The following is a 15,442-nucleotide window of genomic DNA, read 5'->3' as shown; positions in this document are numbered from 1 at the left end:
TTCTAACTTTCCTCTAAGGCTGGGGACCTGCCATCTACTGGTGTGACGCTGGGACTTGTGTGTAGTTCCATAGAGAGAAGGTAGTCTCTGCATCCCCAGGGACCTTAGCATAGCAGGGTCTACGGCACTGAAATCAAACATTCCGTCTTTGAACTAAGTCCTTTAAGACTCAGAAGGTAAACAAAATTTAGAAAACTCAGTAGGTGCACAACTCATAGTTCCCAAAAAAGTTCCTAAAACATACAAGATTCACAAGACCCCTCCCGAGGGTTACATAAAGAATGAATTGCCAAGAAAAGGAGACTCCGACCAGCTGAGCTGCCCACAAGTCCTGCAGAGAGCTCCAGGGATGCAGCTGTCTTGAGAATCATCAGGCATGCTGGGCCTTCCAGTGATACACCTGTTTTTAATTCAGTTATGCTCTTATGCATAACCCAGTAAACTCATTCATTTACTAAGCTAGACTTGGGTTTCTTTGTTTTGTTCTCAGTACCCCATCTGAGGTGAGTATATGTTTGCGTCCCTCAGATCCTGGGGTAAAGTCACACAACAGCACTCTGTTCACTGCTATGCCAGATCCAGAGAGGACCAGCCCCAGCTACGAATATGACCTTCACCTCATGATGGCAGCAGAACCACAGGGGAGCATGAAATGGGACAAAAGGCCCTTGGGTTTGGGCTGGGTTAAGAACTATGTGGGGATACGACCCTACCCAGGTACTCTTATCTTTTTAAACTGCAAGAGCTCAGGGTATAACTTGGATAACAGTGGCAACAGCTTGACCATGAAAACTCAGGCCCCTAAGCTGGTATGCCAAGGTGGCAAGACTAACAGGAAAGGGGAAGGGAGACACAGATGATGTCTAAGGTGAGGGAGGCTGGGTCCTGAAGGGAGATACAGGTGTCTAAGGTGAGGGAAGCTGAGTCTAAGTTCTATAATTCTGGGTAATAATGGAGGGGACAGGAGCTGCTTTGGAAGAATAACCACCATCTGGCTTTGCAGCTCTTCCTTCCTACAACCTCACAGGGCTCACAGGGCAGCAGTGATCTGAAGGGACTTACAGCTGCTCCTTCCCTGTCTCAAGGAGCTCCTGTGGCAGCTGGTTATCCAACCACCATCAGTGATCACAAGACAATGAAGCACCAACAGGTGTTAGGGTCCTCCTTCAGGCTGGCAAGTGTGAGAACCAGGCCAGGCCCACTATGTCTGTCATCACAGGAGATACTTGGAGCCAGAGGTCAGCTAATGCCATAGTGAGGTAGCCTTGGGCCCTACAGTACCTTCACGTGAGTCACAAGTGCTGGGGGAGATGGCAAGCACCCTTGGGAGACCAAAATGACCTGAGACATCTCTGCTTCCCACCTCTGTGTTGATCCCATGATTGACAGCATTCTTGCTTACACTTTGAGATGGCACACATTCTATGGCTCTCCTGTGTCCGTCTGCCTCCTAGCTTGGGCTTTTGGCAGGATGACATAGAAACCATCTGTACTTTGCTTCTACCCTAGAATTGAAGGATCCAAGCAGCTATGGGCACAGGTAACAAAGGGAACCCTGGGACCCCAATGTTCTCCCCTCTGTGTGGAGAGCAGCTGGAGCTAAGGGGATGTTTCAGCCATGGCCCGACCCAAAGGGTACGGGCTGCCTTGCACAGGTGATAGGGGGTTTACAGGAGACTGTAGGCTCCTCACCCACCTCTCCCCAGATCACTGCACACACAGTAGAACTGAAACGTAGGGGAGATGAGGCCATGCTGGGTGGTTGTAGGAAGGAAGGGCTGTATGAAGAGCCACAGACAGACACTTCCTACTTTTGCCAGTTTGGAAAAATCCTTGTGCTGAGGATGGACTCAGGCCAGGTAGCAGGCATGGCAGCAAAGCCTAGTATGGCTCAGCAAGGTAGGAAGCACAGACATGATCCGGCCCAAGCCATGGCATCTGGAGAAGGCTCTATACTGGACAATGCTGTAGGAGAGAGGCACTTGCAGGAGCCGAGGACAGTTAACTGCTTCATTTGCTGACTCATCCTGCAGGCGTTGGGCAGTCCCAAGGGACCTGGGACAAGGATGTGAGAGGAATACAGAAAGCCTAAGACCCTGCACCACCTTCTCATGCTCTTCACATGAAAAGACAGGCATCGTATACACAGCCCATTCCTGCATGCTCAGCCCTTTGCAAGGACGGGGCCTTCTACACATCTGCACACTATACCTACAGTGTGCACACGTGTGTGAGGAAGCACGGCAGTCACGCCCCAGGTACCCAGAATGCAAACTGCCTCTCAGATCCCCATTAGCTATCACACTCTTGGATGGAGGGGTTGGGATCCCCTCTGTAAAAACTTGGGAAGTCTGGGGGCTTTAGAGATGGTTCAGTAGTTAAGAACATGTAATGTTCTTGCAGAGGACCCAAGTTAGGATCCTAGTATCCAACGCTGGTACCTTATAGCCACCCATAACTCTAGCTCCAGGGAATCCCATGTCCTCTTCTGGCCATATGTGTGTACCCACACACAGAGACATCATTAAAATGCTTTAAACCTATTAAAGATTTTGACAAGTCCTTTTTTTCTCCTAATGGTGGCATGAACGGGAAAGGTTCATAATCTACAATATGACACCTACTTCTGAGAAAATACAAGTCAGAATGTGATTTATGGCAGGCCCAACATCACCGAGGACACTTCCTCTGACACCTCCTGCTCCAACAATGTCCAAGGATAAAGTTCGTGCTAACCCCCAACAGAGCTTCCTGCTGAGTCCCTACAGGCAACAGACAATGGCCAAGGGGAGGGAAGGGGGTACCCGAGGAAGGCAAAGGAGCCAGCCATCCCCAGAAATCACCCCCTACATCTTTCCCGAGCTCTAATTAGAATCTACTCAATGCCTTCTGCCGATCAGAAAGCAGTCTTTCTTGACTCTATCCCCAGAGCCACAGTTAGATGGGCTGACTAGCCAGAGGCCTGTCCCTGGAATCCAGGAGACATCCTTTATGCCTGCCCTGCCCGTCCTCTGTCCCCTTTAGAGACCCACTCCCCTGCTTTTTCTGTTTAGATCTAGGAATACTGGCGCTCCACTGGGGTAATTGTGAAGAGTGTACCCCAGTAAGGAGGCAGCCTTTTCCCGGCACAGCCCTGCATCACTCCAAGGAGCTCCCATCCCTGACTGGATGGCCCCTGAAAGACCTTGAGCCAACAAAGAAGTAAACTATTTTAAGTAGTGCAATTGGCACTGAGGGAACTAACTCCTCAGGACACAGCTTGTCCTCTCCTCAAAGGCCCTTGCCACACACACACACCATCTATGCTGTCTCTTGAAGCCTCTTGTCTCGGGGGTGGGAGTAGGGCACTCTTGGGTGGGAGAGCAACATTTCCATCACAATTAGCAACTGCTTACAACCTTTCTTCTTTCTCAGCTACAAACCTGCCATTTTCTAGGAACCTCACCAGACACTGCATTTACAGAGCAAGGACATGGTCTCCACCCTGTGAGCAACCCTAGAAGTCACACAGGATGTCATGTTATCAGGTTGTAATTATACACACACACACACACACATATAAAGGTTATGATTCTATTGGGATGTATATATCTATATGTAAACATATATAGTTAAAATATAATCCAGCATATCTCCCTCCAGAGCCGCTAAATCCCATTTTATCAAAAAATGAGAGAAAAGGAAGAGGAAAAGGGTTTCTTAGCAACCTTTTAAGACGCCATCCGAGGCCCACCAAAATAGTGCACATGGCTAAGGCAAGGCATTAGTGCTGTTTTCCTTGAAGCGGCCACACTCACACTTGGTTACATGTATCCTTTTTACTCAACATCTCTCTTTCTCCCTCAGCACTTGCACTTAAGAATATACTAAAATATCCGTGGACTCTGCTTCAAACTGCCTAGGCCTGAAATTCCTTTCTGGGTTGGAGCCATGAATCCAGCTTTGGTCCTGACCTGAGGTTCCTAAAAGAACACCTCAGGCTGCTGAGGGTGACAGTGGAGCTGCGTCTTTGTTCCCTCACCCAAATTGACAGGTGCACTTGCGGTCCACTCACAGATAACACAGCTGCCTGAGAATCGTCTGCTAATGAAAACTCTTCAGTACTGCAAGACCTGAATTCATTTGGGTGAAGCAGGAACACACACACACAGGGGCTCGTGTTTCTGCAGGACAACAAGCTCACTGCCGTTATATTCCACCCTCTCCCCAGTGAGAAACAGGAAGTGTGTGTGACTATTTAATGGAGAAGCTAAACTTCAAATTTTCTGAGGAATTGCTAGTTAAAGGCTGGTGTGTGTGTGTGTGTGTGTGTGTGTGTGTGTGTGTGTGTGTGTGTGTGTGAAGAGGGGCCGGCAGCTGGAAAGGAGGTATAACCTCTAGTACTTTGTAGCACAGTGGGGTAGCCCTGGTGCATTCAATTAAGAACTGCTCAAGAGGCCTGGGGGAATTGCTCAGTGGTAAAAGTACTTGCTCTGCAAGCATGGGGACCTGAGTTCAAATCCCCAGCACTATCAAAATGCCAGGCTACATACACACGTATTCGCAGTATTGCAGGGCCGAAACAGGTAGATCCTGAGCTGGTAGCCTCTGCATGTGTGTGTATAAATCTATATGCGCATGTGAATAGCTTAAAGGAGGGGCTGGGATGATAGTGTAGTGTTAGCACAGTCTTGACTTACATGCATGACTTATAAACATGAGGACAAAAGTTGGATCCACAGAACCCATGTAAAAAAATAAAGCCAGTATTTAATTGATGGCAGAGACAGAGACACCCCTGGGGCTACCACCTGCCAGCCAGCCAAGCCTACTTGAGTACCTCCAGGCCAGTGAGAAACCCTGTCTCAAAAATCAAAGTGAACAGAGACCGAAGAACAAGAGCTGAGGTTACCATGAGGTCATATGTGTGCATACATATGAACACACGTGTTTATCCGTGCAATATGAACACGTACACACATAGTTCAAAGGAGCTAGTGAATGAGGTTCTGAATTTTCCCAACATAAAAAAATAGTAAATTTTTGAGGCAATGGGTACGTTCATTACCCGTCATACGACAAATAAACACAGCATGCACAATAAGTGTCAGTTAAAAATTGAAAGGAGAACTTGTGATGGGAGGTAGTTCTGCCCAGAAGAAATCTCTCACTAATTTCATCTGCTTAGCTAGGAAACAGAGAAACCTTTAAGTGGCACACGGTTGTCATAGCAACAGCAATACTCTGAGCTTGTGTCCACAGGGAAACTGGCTTATCAGTTTTCCCTTGCTTTCATGCACAGTCTATGCGGAATTTGTCACTTGAACTGGAATAACAGGAAGACCTGCTTTGCTCACTCGACCAGAACTCCTGCTTGGCATTGCATCTGCTCCCGGGCCCTCTTCCACTGGCCGAGCCTCCTTGACACTACCTCGTTGATGGCCAGTTGCTCTCCGCCTCCTCTTGGGTGGCTGTAGTGGTGCCCCGAGTTGTGAAGCTCTTCGTACAGGTCCTCTTCACTGCCTGTTTCCTCTGCGCACACTGTATCCAGAGTTCCATCCGGCATCCCTGGAAGGAGAGACACAGCAGGCAAAGAGCGTCAGCTTGGGAGGTGGAAGAAAGCGGGTGGCTAAGGACCCGGGTGATTGTAGAACCGGTATTACTTCTTTGGGAGGAAGGAGGGGGCCAGGAGCTACTTTGTCAAGCTGTCCTTGCCTGCTGGATGCAGAGCACTGACATCAACGCTACAAAGTCACCTCACCCTGGGTCATAGCAACCTGGTAGCCAAGAAGACACCAGGGTTGGCTGGAGCACATCATCCAAGAACTCTGAGTTCAGTTAAAAGTCATTTACCAACATCTATAAAGGGCCATAAAAGGCCTAAGAGAAAAGGTAATCTTGGAGAACTTTTGAGATAGCTTATCCAGTTAAGGTCCTTGCTAGCCATCCTGACCACACATGTTCAACACCTGGGATCTATATGGTGGAAGAGGGGAGAACAAACTCCTACAAGGTGTCCTCTGACCTCTACATGTATGCCAAGGGTCATACATACACAAACACAATGTGATTTTTGAGACAAAATAGAACTAATTTTAATTTTTGAAATTATAATCTAATTACATTTCTCCCTTCCCTTTCCTCTCTTCAAACTCTCCTATATACCCTTCCCAGCTTTCCTTCAAATTCATTGACTCTTTATTTTTCCACTAATTGTTATTGCATGCATACATGTATTTCTATATCCATGTATATTACTAAATATAACCCATTGGGTTCATATAATGTTACTTGTTTATATGTATTTCGATATCCATGTATATTACTAAATATAACCCATTGGGTTCATATGTTACTTGTTTATATGTTTTTAGGGCTGCCTGTTGGCGCCACACGACCAATTAGTGTGTTTTTCCTTGGAGAAGACCACCTTTCCTCCTGCTCCCAAGCTCAATTGCCTGTAGCTCTCAGTGTAGGACTGAGACCTCTTGGGCTTTTACCTGTCCAGTATGGCATGTCTATTGGTATCATCCTTATTCATCTCGTGCTTAGGCAGTTATGTTGGTGAGATTTTATGGGTGTAGACTTAATGTAGCTTCTGACATTACTAGGAGACGATCTCACAGCAAACTCCCCTATCCTCTGGCTCTTACAATCTTTCTGCCCCTCTTTTCTAACGTTCCCTCAGCCTTAGGTGCTGGAGTGTTTTGTAGATGCATCCGTTAGAGCTGGGCTACACAACCCTGCACTTTCATTAGCTGTGATGCTACATGTTGATCTGTGCGGTAGTCTGAATATAATTGGTCCCCATAAACTCAGGGAGTGGCACCACTAGGAGGTGTGGCTTTGTTGGAGTAGGTATGGCCTTGTTGAAGTGTGCCACTGTGGGGGTGGGCTTTGAGGTCCCATATATGCTCAAGCCACGCCCCCAGTGCCTCAATTCACTTTCTGTTGCCTTCTGATCAAGATGTAAGAACTCCCAGCTTCAATAGTATCATGTCTTCCTACATCCTTCCTTCAATTCCTGCCATGAGGATAATGGACTAGATCTTGGAACTATAAGTGAGCCGCCCCAATTAAATGTTTTCCTTTATAAGAGATGCTGTGGTCATGGTGTCTCGTCACAGCAACAGAAACCTAAGACAATTTGTATTCTGTCCTTTTGTTCATTTTGGTTAAGAGCTCTTGCTTGGTTCCTAGCATCCAGGCTGAGTTGCTCACAATGAATGACCTATAACTCCAGCATGCAGAGGATCCAGCACCCTCTTCTGACCTCCGTGGGCACTGCACTCAAGTGCACATCCCACTCCCCATAGGTAGAAATAAATAGACCTTAGAAGAAAGGATACTCAATGCCACTAATCGTTAGAGAAATGCAAGCCAAATCTCCCACATCACATCCTTAGGGGGTTATTGTAAAAGGAGGAAGAATAAGAAAAGATGGAAAAAATTTGAGGAGGCTGTGGAGAGGCTGGGCCCTTTCAGTGTCTTTTTAAAAGTAATACATAGCTGCTGGAGAGACGGCTCAGTTGGTAGAGTGCTTCCTGTACAGGCCTGAGTTTGGTCCTCAGCAACCATGTAAAACAAAGAAAGCCAGGTATGGAGGTACATTCTCATAATCCCATTGCTTGAGAGGCAGAGGCTGGGAGATGCCTGACTGATTGGTAAATTCCAGGATCAGAGAGAGAGAGAGACTCTGTCTCAAAGATAAAATGAGAGTAATTGAGGAAGGCATTTGGCTCTGGCCTCAGCACATGCGCACACCCACACCAACACTTCTCCACATATACACACAGCACAACACAAGAAGGTCACATGTAATGTAATGTGTACCCTCTGTCATGGTTGGTTTCAAATGTCAGCTTGAAACAATTTAGACGCACCTGAGCGGGGAGCCCCAGTTGCAGAATTATCTTAACTGGAGTGGGAAAATGACTGTCAAGAGAGGGAGGATTGGCGACAGTCCTGATGAAAAGCGGCTGGCGGAAGATTATTCACGTTTTGTTCCGCTGACCTTGCCTGTGGCAGAAGTGTTAATTGCCCCACTGCTGCTGAGGAGTCCTTCACAGACCTCAGAAGCCAGCTTTCCCTTGCTTCTCCAGGACCCCTCCAGGTTTTCAGTGCCAGACAGAACTGTTGAGGCACACAGCCTTCTCCTGAACTGAGGAAGTACTGGTTCCTCGACCTCTCAGAAGTGAGACAGCTGTGTTGCTAACTTGACTCACATCGCATAAGCTAATTTAATAAAATCTCTTATTTTCATTCTATCGGGTCTGTTTCTCTAGAAAACACTGACTAACCCTGCTCCTAGGTATATGACCTCGAAACGTGGAATCAGAGACACTGATGAACACTTGGATACCAATGTCGGTGACAGCATTATTCCTGGTAACCCCAAGGGGGAATCAGCTCAGCTCCACATTGCAGAGGACTGGGCGTGGGAAATGAGTGCAGAGTGCAGTATTTATGCAGCCTGAAGAAGAAACGAACCTTGAGAACACCATGCTAAGTGAGACCAGTGACACAGAAGAACCCGTACTGCATGACGCCACTTAATGTGCTGTCTAGACAGGCAAACGTATTTATTTATTTTTGTTTTACATCCTGACCTCTGTTTCCCTTCCCTACTCTCCTCCCAGTCCCTCCCCTCCCCTCTGCTCACCGCCCCCGCCCCCATCTCCTCTTTTATTTCTCTCCAGAAAAGGGCAGGCCTCCCATGGATATCAACCAAACATGGCATATCAAGTTGCAGTAAGACTAGGCATTTTATTAATATATAATGTATTATTATATATTAAGGCTGGACAAGTCAATGAAGAATGAGGAAAAGGATCCAAAAGCAGGCAAAAGAGTCAGAGACAGCCCCTGTTCCCACTGTTGGGAGTCCCACACAAAGACCAAGCTACACACCATAACATATGTGAAGAGGGCCTAGAGGTCAGTCTCATGCAGGCGCCCTGGTTATTAGTGCCGTCTCTGTGAGCTCCTACAAGCCCAGTTAGTTGATCTGCGGGTTTTCTTGTGTCCTTTACCCCTCTGGCTCCTACAATCCTTCCTCCTCGTCTTCTTCAGGATTCCTAGATAGGCAAACTCTTAAACAGCAGGAAATAAACAAGAGCCTCCCCGCCAAGGGAGCATGGGATGGGAGAATAGAGAACAATTGCTCAGGAGCCACCAAGGCTTACGTGTGTGTGTTTTCCGTGTGGGCTCATGTGCATGTTTGGGTGCCGGTGTCCTCAGAGGCCAGAAGCATCAGAGCCTCCAGAGCTGGAGTTACAGGTGGCTGCCTGACGGGAACTGAACTCAGGTCCTCAGCAAATGGAACAAGCACTCAACTTCTGAGGCATCTCTGGGGCTCAAAGTTTATGTCTGAAGACATGGAAAAGTGTTTTAAATCTATAATGGTGATGGTGCTGCAATCCTGCGAAAATAATTTATCATGCTGAACTGAACTTAGAATGGTTAAATGTCCCCACTTGCCTTAACCACCCTGCCCATGACCTCCCTCCCTGACGTAACTGTCTGCTTGGGGCCACGAAGCCATACATGAAGAACCTGGGGAACTGCGTTTCAATCTTGTAACATGAGGCTGTGATGTCCCAACTACTTCATAAAGTAATTTCAAAGACTGGGGTGATGACCTAGTTGGTAAAGTACTTCTTGCACAAGCATGAGGCCCCACGTTTGATTCCCAGCACCCACATAAAAGGCCAGGCACAAGGGAACACATCTGTAATCCCAGAGCTGGGGAGGAGGAGGCAGGTGGACCCCTAATGGGTGGACCCCTAGGGTTTGCTGGCTAGCCAGCATAGATCAACTGCTTAGCTCAAGGTCAGTGAGGGAGCACATTTCAAAACACCACGGTGGAGAGACTGACCAGTGGTTAAGAGCGCAGATTGCTCCTGCAGAAGATCTGAGTTTGGTCCCCAGCACCCATGTCAAGCAGCAACGATTGCCTGTAATTCCAGAAGGTTCTAACACCTCTGGCTCTGTAGGAACCCACACACATATACATATAACACCCCCCCAGACTAAAAATAAAAAAATCTTTTTAAAAAAATGCATGTGGGAAGCTTCCAAGAAACAGTGCCTGGAGTTGTTCTCTGGCCTCCAATATGCATGTACACACTCGTGTGTGAGCATATGTGTACACATGTTTATGGTTACACACGCACACACACACACACACACAGAGAGAGAGAGAGAGAGAGAGACAGAGAGAGAGAGACAGAGAGAGAGAGAGAGACACAGAGAGAGAGAGAGAGACAGAGCGCAATGGGAAACACCACACTCCAAGCAGTAAATGGAACAAGATTTTTGGCACCTGAGAGTTTTAGGCCTGGCCAAATTCAGAGTGCCAAGGATGAGAACAGTTATCCTGGGGTGCAAAGTTTGGGTCACAGCTATGATTTCTCGCTGAGCAGAAAGTTCTGACCCACAGCACAGTATTCTAGAGCCCATGCTTGTGCAGGCCGGTGAAGTCTATACCTTACCAAATCACAAGCTTCAGCAAACAGTACAGCGCTCTGGGACAATGTGCCAGGCCACAAGATGATTGGATGACTATTTCCATTGTTTACGCCCCATGCTCCACAGTGCCACAAAGCATGTCACGGTTATTGTAATGATGGATTTTTATGCATGGGTATATGTAGGCCTGAGGATAACCTTGGCTGTCATTTTCAGGAATGCTATCTCCTCTGAGACAGTCTTTCATTGGTCTGACGCTAAGTATGCTAGGTTAGCTGGCCAGCGACCCCGGGAATCTGGCTGGCTCTCCCTCCCCAGTGCTGGGATTACCGATGTGTGCTGCTACACTCAGCTTTGCTAATGTGGGTGCTGGAGATTGAACTTGGGTGCTTGTGCTTGCTCTCCTCCCTGCTTCTGTTTTATTTTTCCTAATGCGCACAGAACACTTTGATCATATTACCCCTCCCGTGAGTACCAACAGTCACATACACATGCACATAGCCTGCTTCTGTGGTCCTCTTTTTTAACTGTCTGCCTTTTAAACTACGGTTATCCTAGTCAGCAGCTGCAACTCCGCCACTACCAGCAGCAGCGAGGCCACAAGAGCCACAGCCTGAAGAAATTCTGTTCCCTTGGGTATCACCTCTTTCAAAACCACTAAGGAAATTTATATAAATCTCTGTTCCACTAAAGAATTCAAAATTCAAAAGTTGAGGTAGACTCCTGCTTCCCGAGAGGTTGAATAGCAAGTAGCTCGCCTCATTGCATCTCCCAAGAAATCCTAGGGCTCTTTCTTGCCCCTCCATATATAAACCCTTCTTCACCAGGCTCCTCCCTACAACTTCCGGTCAGCTAGTTGCTGACTCAGTCTCCCGACTGCAGGTGAATTTTATTTAATCAAACACATGTTTGCATCATTAAACAAATGTTCCATAGAATAAACAAAAGTAACACACCTTAAAATAATATTCTATAACATGCTTCTCCCTCTTCTGTCATTTTTTTTTGAGATAGAGTTTCTCTGCTTAGCTCTGACTGTTCTGGAGCTAGCCTCTAACCCAGAGATCCTCCTGCCTCTGCCTCTTGAGTGCTGAGATTAAAGGTATGTGCCACCACTGCCTGACATGCCCTCTTAAGATTCCAATGTAAAACCTGCCTTTCTGAGTCTGGCTTGCATCATTTAAGATAAATGCTTCTACAGTTTTACTTATTTCTCTGTAAATGACATGATTTCATTCTTCTTAATGGCTGGGTCTCTCTAAGGAGGTCAGGCTGTCCTTGAACTCTCAACTGCTCCCTTAGTCTCCTGAGTGCCAGGACCACAAGGGCTAGGATTTTGGCCACCTCTTGCCCCCTCAGGCAGTCATAAAAGCAGGAAACTTCCTAACAGCCCCCTAATATTCTCTTTTCTTTCCCTCCCTAATACCTTTATTTTCCTTCCTTCCTTCCCTCCCTCCCTCCCTCCCTCCTTTCCTCACTTCCCCCTTGCTGCTTTAATGCTGTCCCTTCCCCTACCCACCCCTTCTGCTCTCCTACTTAAGAGAGACAGATGCGATGCTCGTCTTTGTCCTTCAGAGTCCAGCTTATTTCACTCGCCACAGTGACCTCAAGTTCTAGGAGTTACCCTTGACTCCTGTTCCTCTTCTCACAGTTCACACTCACACCAATGAGCCAATCAGTCAGCCCTCCCTTTTTAATTATCCAGAACCTAACGCTGTCTTATCCTTCCTTCCTCTGCCAACCCCTGGAGTAGGTCATGTCATTTGTCTGCAGTGAAATCAAGAGCCTTCCAGCTGGTGTCCCCCTTGAGCTCCATCCCACTCTGCAAACAGCCAGAAGGTCTGTAAAACACACAAGTGGACTGTGCAAGCTGAAGGCTCCATTCATATGAGAGTATATGTCTTTCTCACGGCACCCCACGATGGTTGCCAATTGCGGCCTCTGCACCTATTCATCCCACTTCGCTGTTCATCCACAAGCTCATGACCAAGCTGAGTTAATCAGCGTTGATAGAAGCCAAAGCAGCCACTCTTGTGGATATTGCATGCATTAGGGCTGGAGATAGCACACAGTTGGTACAGTGTTTGCTTAGCGTGCAGGAAGCCCTGGGTTCAACTTCCAGCATAGCATAAACTGGGCAAAGGTGTACATGCCTGCAACTCCAGCACTCAGGAAGTGGAGATAGAAAGATCAGGTGTTCAGGGTCATCCTTGGCTCTATAGTGAGTTCAAGGCCAGCTTATGCTATAGGAAACCCTGTTTCAAAACAGTAACAAGAAAAACAATGTTCTCCCGGGGTGGCATGGAGGGATGTGTTCATGGTCCCGATTCAGGGAATGCAAGCCCCGAAACATGTAGAATTTACATAAGTTGCACCTTGTTCTGCTGCTTCCTTTCTTTATAGGCTCTGACACTGTCTTTTCAATGGGTACATCCTTCAAGATGGATGAAGCAATTTGCTCATGGCCATTTTTGTTTCCTTGTCAAAACAGTTCTCATCACTTTCCAGGGCATGGTGTTGAACAGTGATGAGACCTAGACTAATCCTCCTGGCCAAACTGAGTTTGGTTGGGGTGGAAGGCTAGCGAACTCCAGTGTGTGAAAATACCGGGAACGAAGGAAGGGAGGGAAGGAAGGACTAAAGATGGGAGGAAGGAAGGAAAAGGAATGAACATGCATGCATGCATGCAGCATGCATACATACATACACATATACATACAAACTCTAAAGCTGTAAAGACGTCACTGGGCCACAGAGGGAAAGGCAGGGAACTGACACACACCTGGGTCTCCTTGCTTCATGTCTATTTGCTTCCAACACACACAAACATCTGTTTCACAAGCTTTTCCATCTCTTGTGCGCATGTGTGGCGTGTGCGCATCTTCATGTGTGTGTGCACACATGCTTGTGGAGGCCAGAGCACAGTGTTGGGTGTCTTCCTCATTCACGCTCCACCTCATTCTTGAAACCAACTACACAGGATTCTCCCGTCTCTGACTCCCCAGTATTGGGATCGTGGGCACGCACTGTTGTGCCTGGCTTTTATGTGAGCTCTGGGAATTGAATTAAGGTTGTCTATCATTTCAATAATAAATACATAAGGAAATAAAAATTTTAAAAGAAACATAACAGAATTCAGATACTTTATAGTCTATCACTCAGTGACTAAGACATAGTCCCCATGTATTGGCCATATGAGAAACAGGAAGGGATGATGGGTAAGAGGAATGCCCATGAACAGAGACCAGCACTTCGGTAATACAGACACAGCATTGCTGGGCATGGTGACACACACATGCAATACCAGCACCGAGGAAGCTGAGACTAGCCTAGGCTACATAGTGAAATAGTGTTGTATCTCAACATAACAAAAACAAGTGGCTGGAGAGATGGCTCAAGAATAAAGATCGAGTTTGGATCCCCAGCACGCATGCGAGAAGCTAGGAACAGCAGCGCATGTCTGTAATCCCAGTACTGGGGAGGTAGAAACAGTGGGATCCCTGGAGCCTCTGGCCAGCAAGACTAGCCACACCCACCAGTCAGCTCTGGGTTTGACTGATCTATCCTGCCTCAGGGAATAACAGGGAAGTAATAATCATGATTCCTGACATCAACTTTGGGCTTCCACACATGTGTGCATAGACACACATATACCTATGTGTACCTACATAGATGCAAACATGCATATACACATATACACAACACACACACATGAAGATGGAAAAAGAAAAACAAGGTGGTAAGGAAATCGATGCTGTAACCAAATAGCAAAAGAAAATTCCAGAGCTGGAAAATACAGCTTGTGTAATGAAAATACTCATTGCATAGCCTGACAGCAGAGTATTAATAAGAGAAGGAAGCCAGAGGTGGACCTGGCCCTGAGGGTGTTTGGTAACTCTGTGGGATAAAGGGGATAAAGATCCCTTCCTCCCACAACTCTCTGATGGAGATACCCCTTCAATCATTGGAATTTGAGGGTTTGAAAGGCCAGCACAGTCAAAACTGCCTGTGAGGGGCTTCTGGTCAAACTCACTAATCACCACTGCCCGGACCCAGTTCTGTTCTTCCTCATTAAGCCCATTAACTGTACGGGTGCCTGCTTCTGAGAGACTGGTGTGGAAGTCATCTGCTGATGGACATACAGCTGTGCCGGGCATTCACATTAGGCTGGGCTGTCACAGAGGGCTTTCCTGTCAATGCTTCTACACCTAGGTATTGGTCTAACTGCTGTCACACAGTAGCTCAGTCAAGGCGGACCGCTGCCCAGTCAGGGGTCATCCTAGTCTTGACACCAGTGTCTCTGGGTAGTCAGCGTCAGCATGACCTCAGAGGCTGGCGGGTCGTGTTCTTTCTACCCAGCCAGTGATACTGGCAGAATAACTGCTAGACTGCTTTAGCCTCCTGCCCTGCAGCGATTCAGTCTGATGCCGAGTTCCATCCGTGAGTGTGCACTGAGTGTCCTGGCCAGGACTCTGCTTAGAGCTGCAGAAATGATGAGAGGTGGCTGGGGAGATGCAGCCACTTTGCACAGTCAGCAGAGTGGCTACTGTGCAAGCAAGAGGAGCAGAATTTGGATCCTCAGCACCCACTAAAAGTTAGGGTGCATGTCTGTAACTCCATGCTGGAGGACTAGAGATGGGAGAACCCCTGAATCTTGCCAGCCAGCTAAGTCTGCTAAATGGTGGGCTCTCGGGTCAGTGAAAGACATCATCTCAAAAATAAATACAAGATAAATCACGAACGATGGCTCCCAGATTTGAAAGCAAAGAGAAAACAGCATCTAAGCAGAGATCACAATGCACCAGGCATTTCCCTGTAAATCATCTTCTGTAACGCCGAGGCTCAGAACACTCACGTATTATAGTCTGACCTTGATCTTAGGGCACACAGTGCTGTGACTGACAGTCCCTGGCTGCCCAGCCTCCCCAGCTGATGCTAGAGGCAGAACGGAATGTTCATCATTAAGGCTGTGCTCACTAGCCCCACTCCTTAG

General features: G+C 47.3%; 1 protein-coding gene across 4 annotated transcripts in view; it reads right to left on the bottom strand.

The window, feature by feature from the left end:
* The window catches only part of Arhgef4 (Rho guanine nucleotide exchange factor 4), a 95,204-nt gene that overhangs the window by 12,245 nt on the left and 67,517 nt on the right, over nt 1–15,442 (bottom strand). For all 4 annotated transcript variants that reach the window (XM_026785486.1, XM_005359909.3, XM_026785485.1 and 1 more), the window contains one exon: nt 5,411–5,547. In XM_026785486.1, the coding sequence (XP_026641287.1) occupies nt 5,411–5,547 (137 nt within the window). The remainder of the gene's footprint in view (nt 1–5,410; nt 5,548–15,442) is intronic.

Source organism: Microtus ochrogaster, linkage group LG2 (assembly GCF_000317375.1).
Source record: "Microtus ochrogaster isolate Prairie Vole_2 linkage group LG2, MicOch1.0, whole genome shotgun sequence".
NCBI classification, from domain to species: Eukaryota; Metazoa; Chordata; class Mammalia; order Rodentia; family Cricetidae; genus Microtus; species Microtus ochrogaster.
This window is presented reverse-complemented; position numbering and strand designations above follow the sequence as displayed.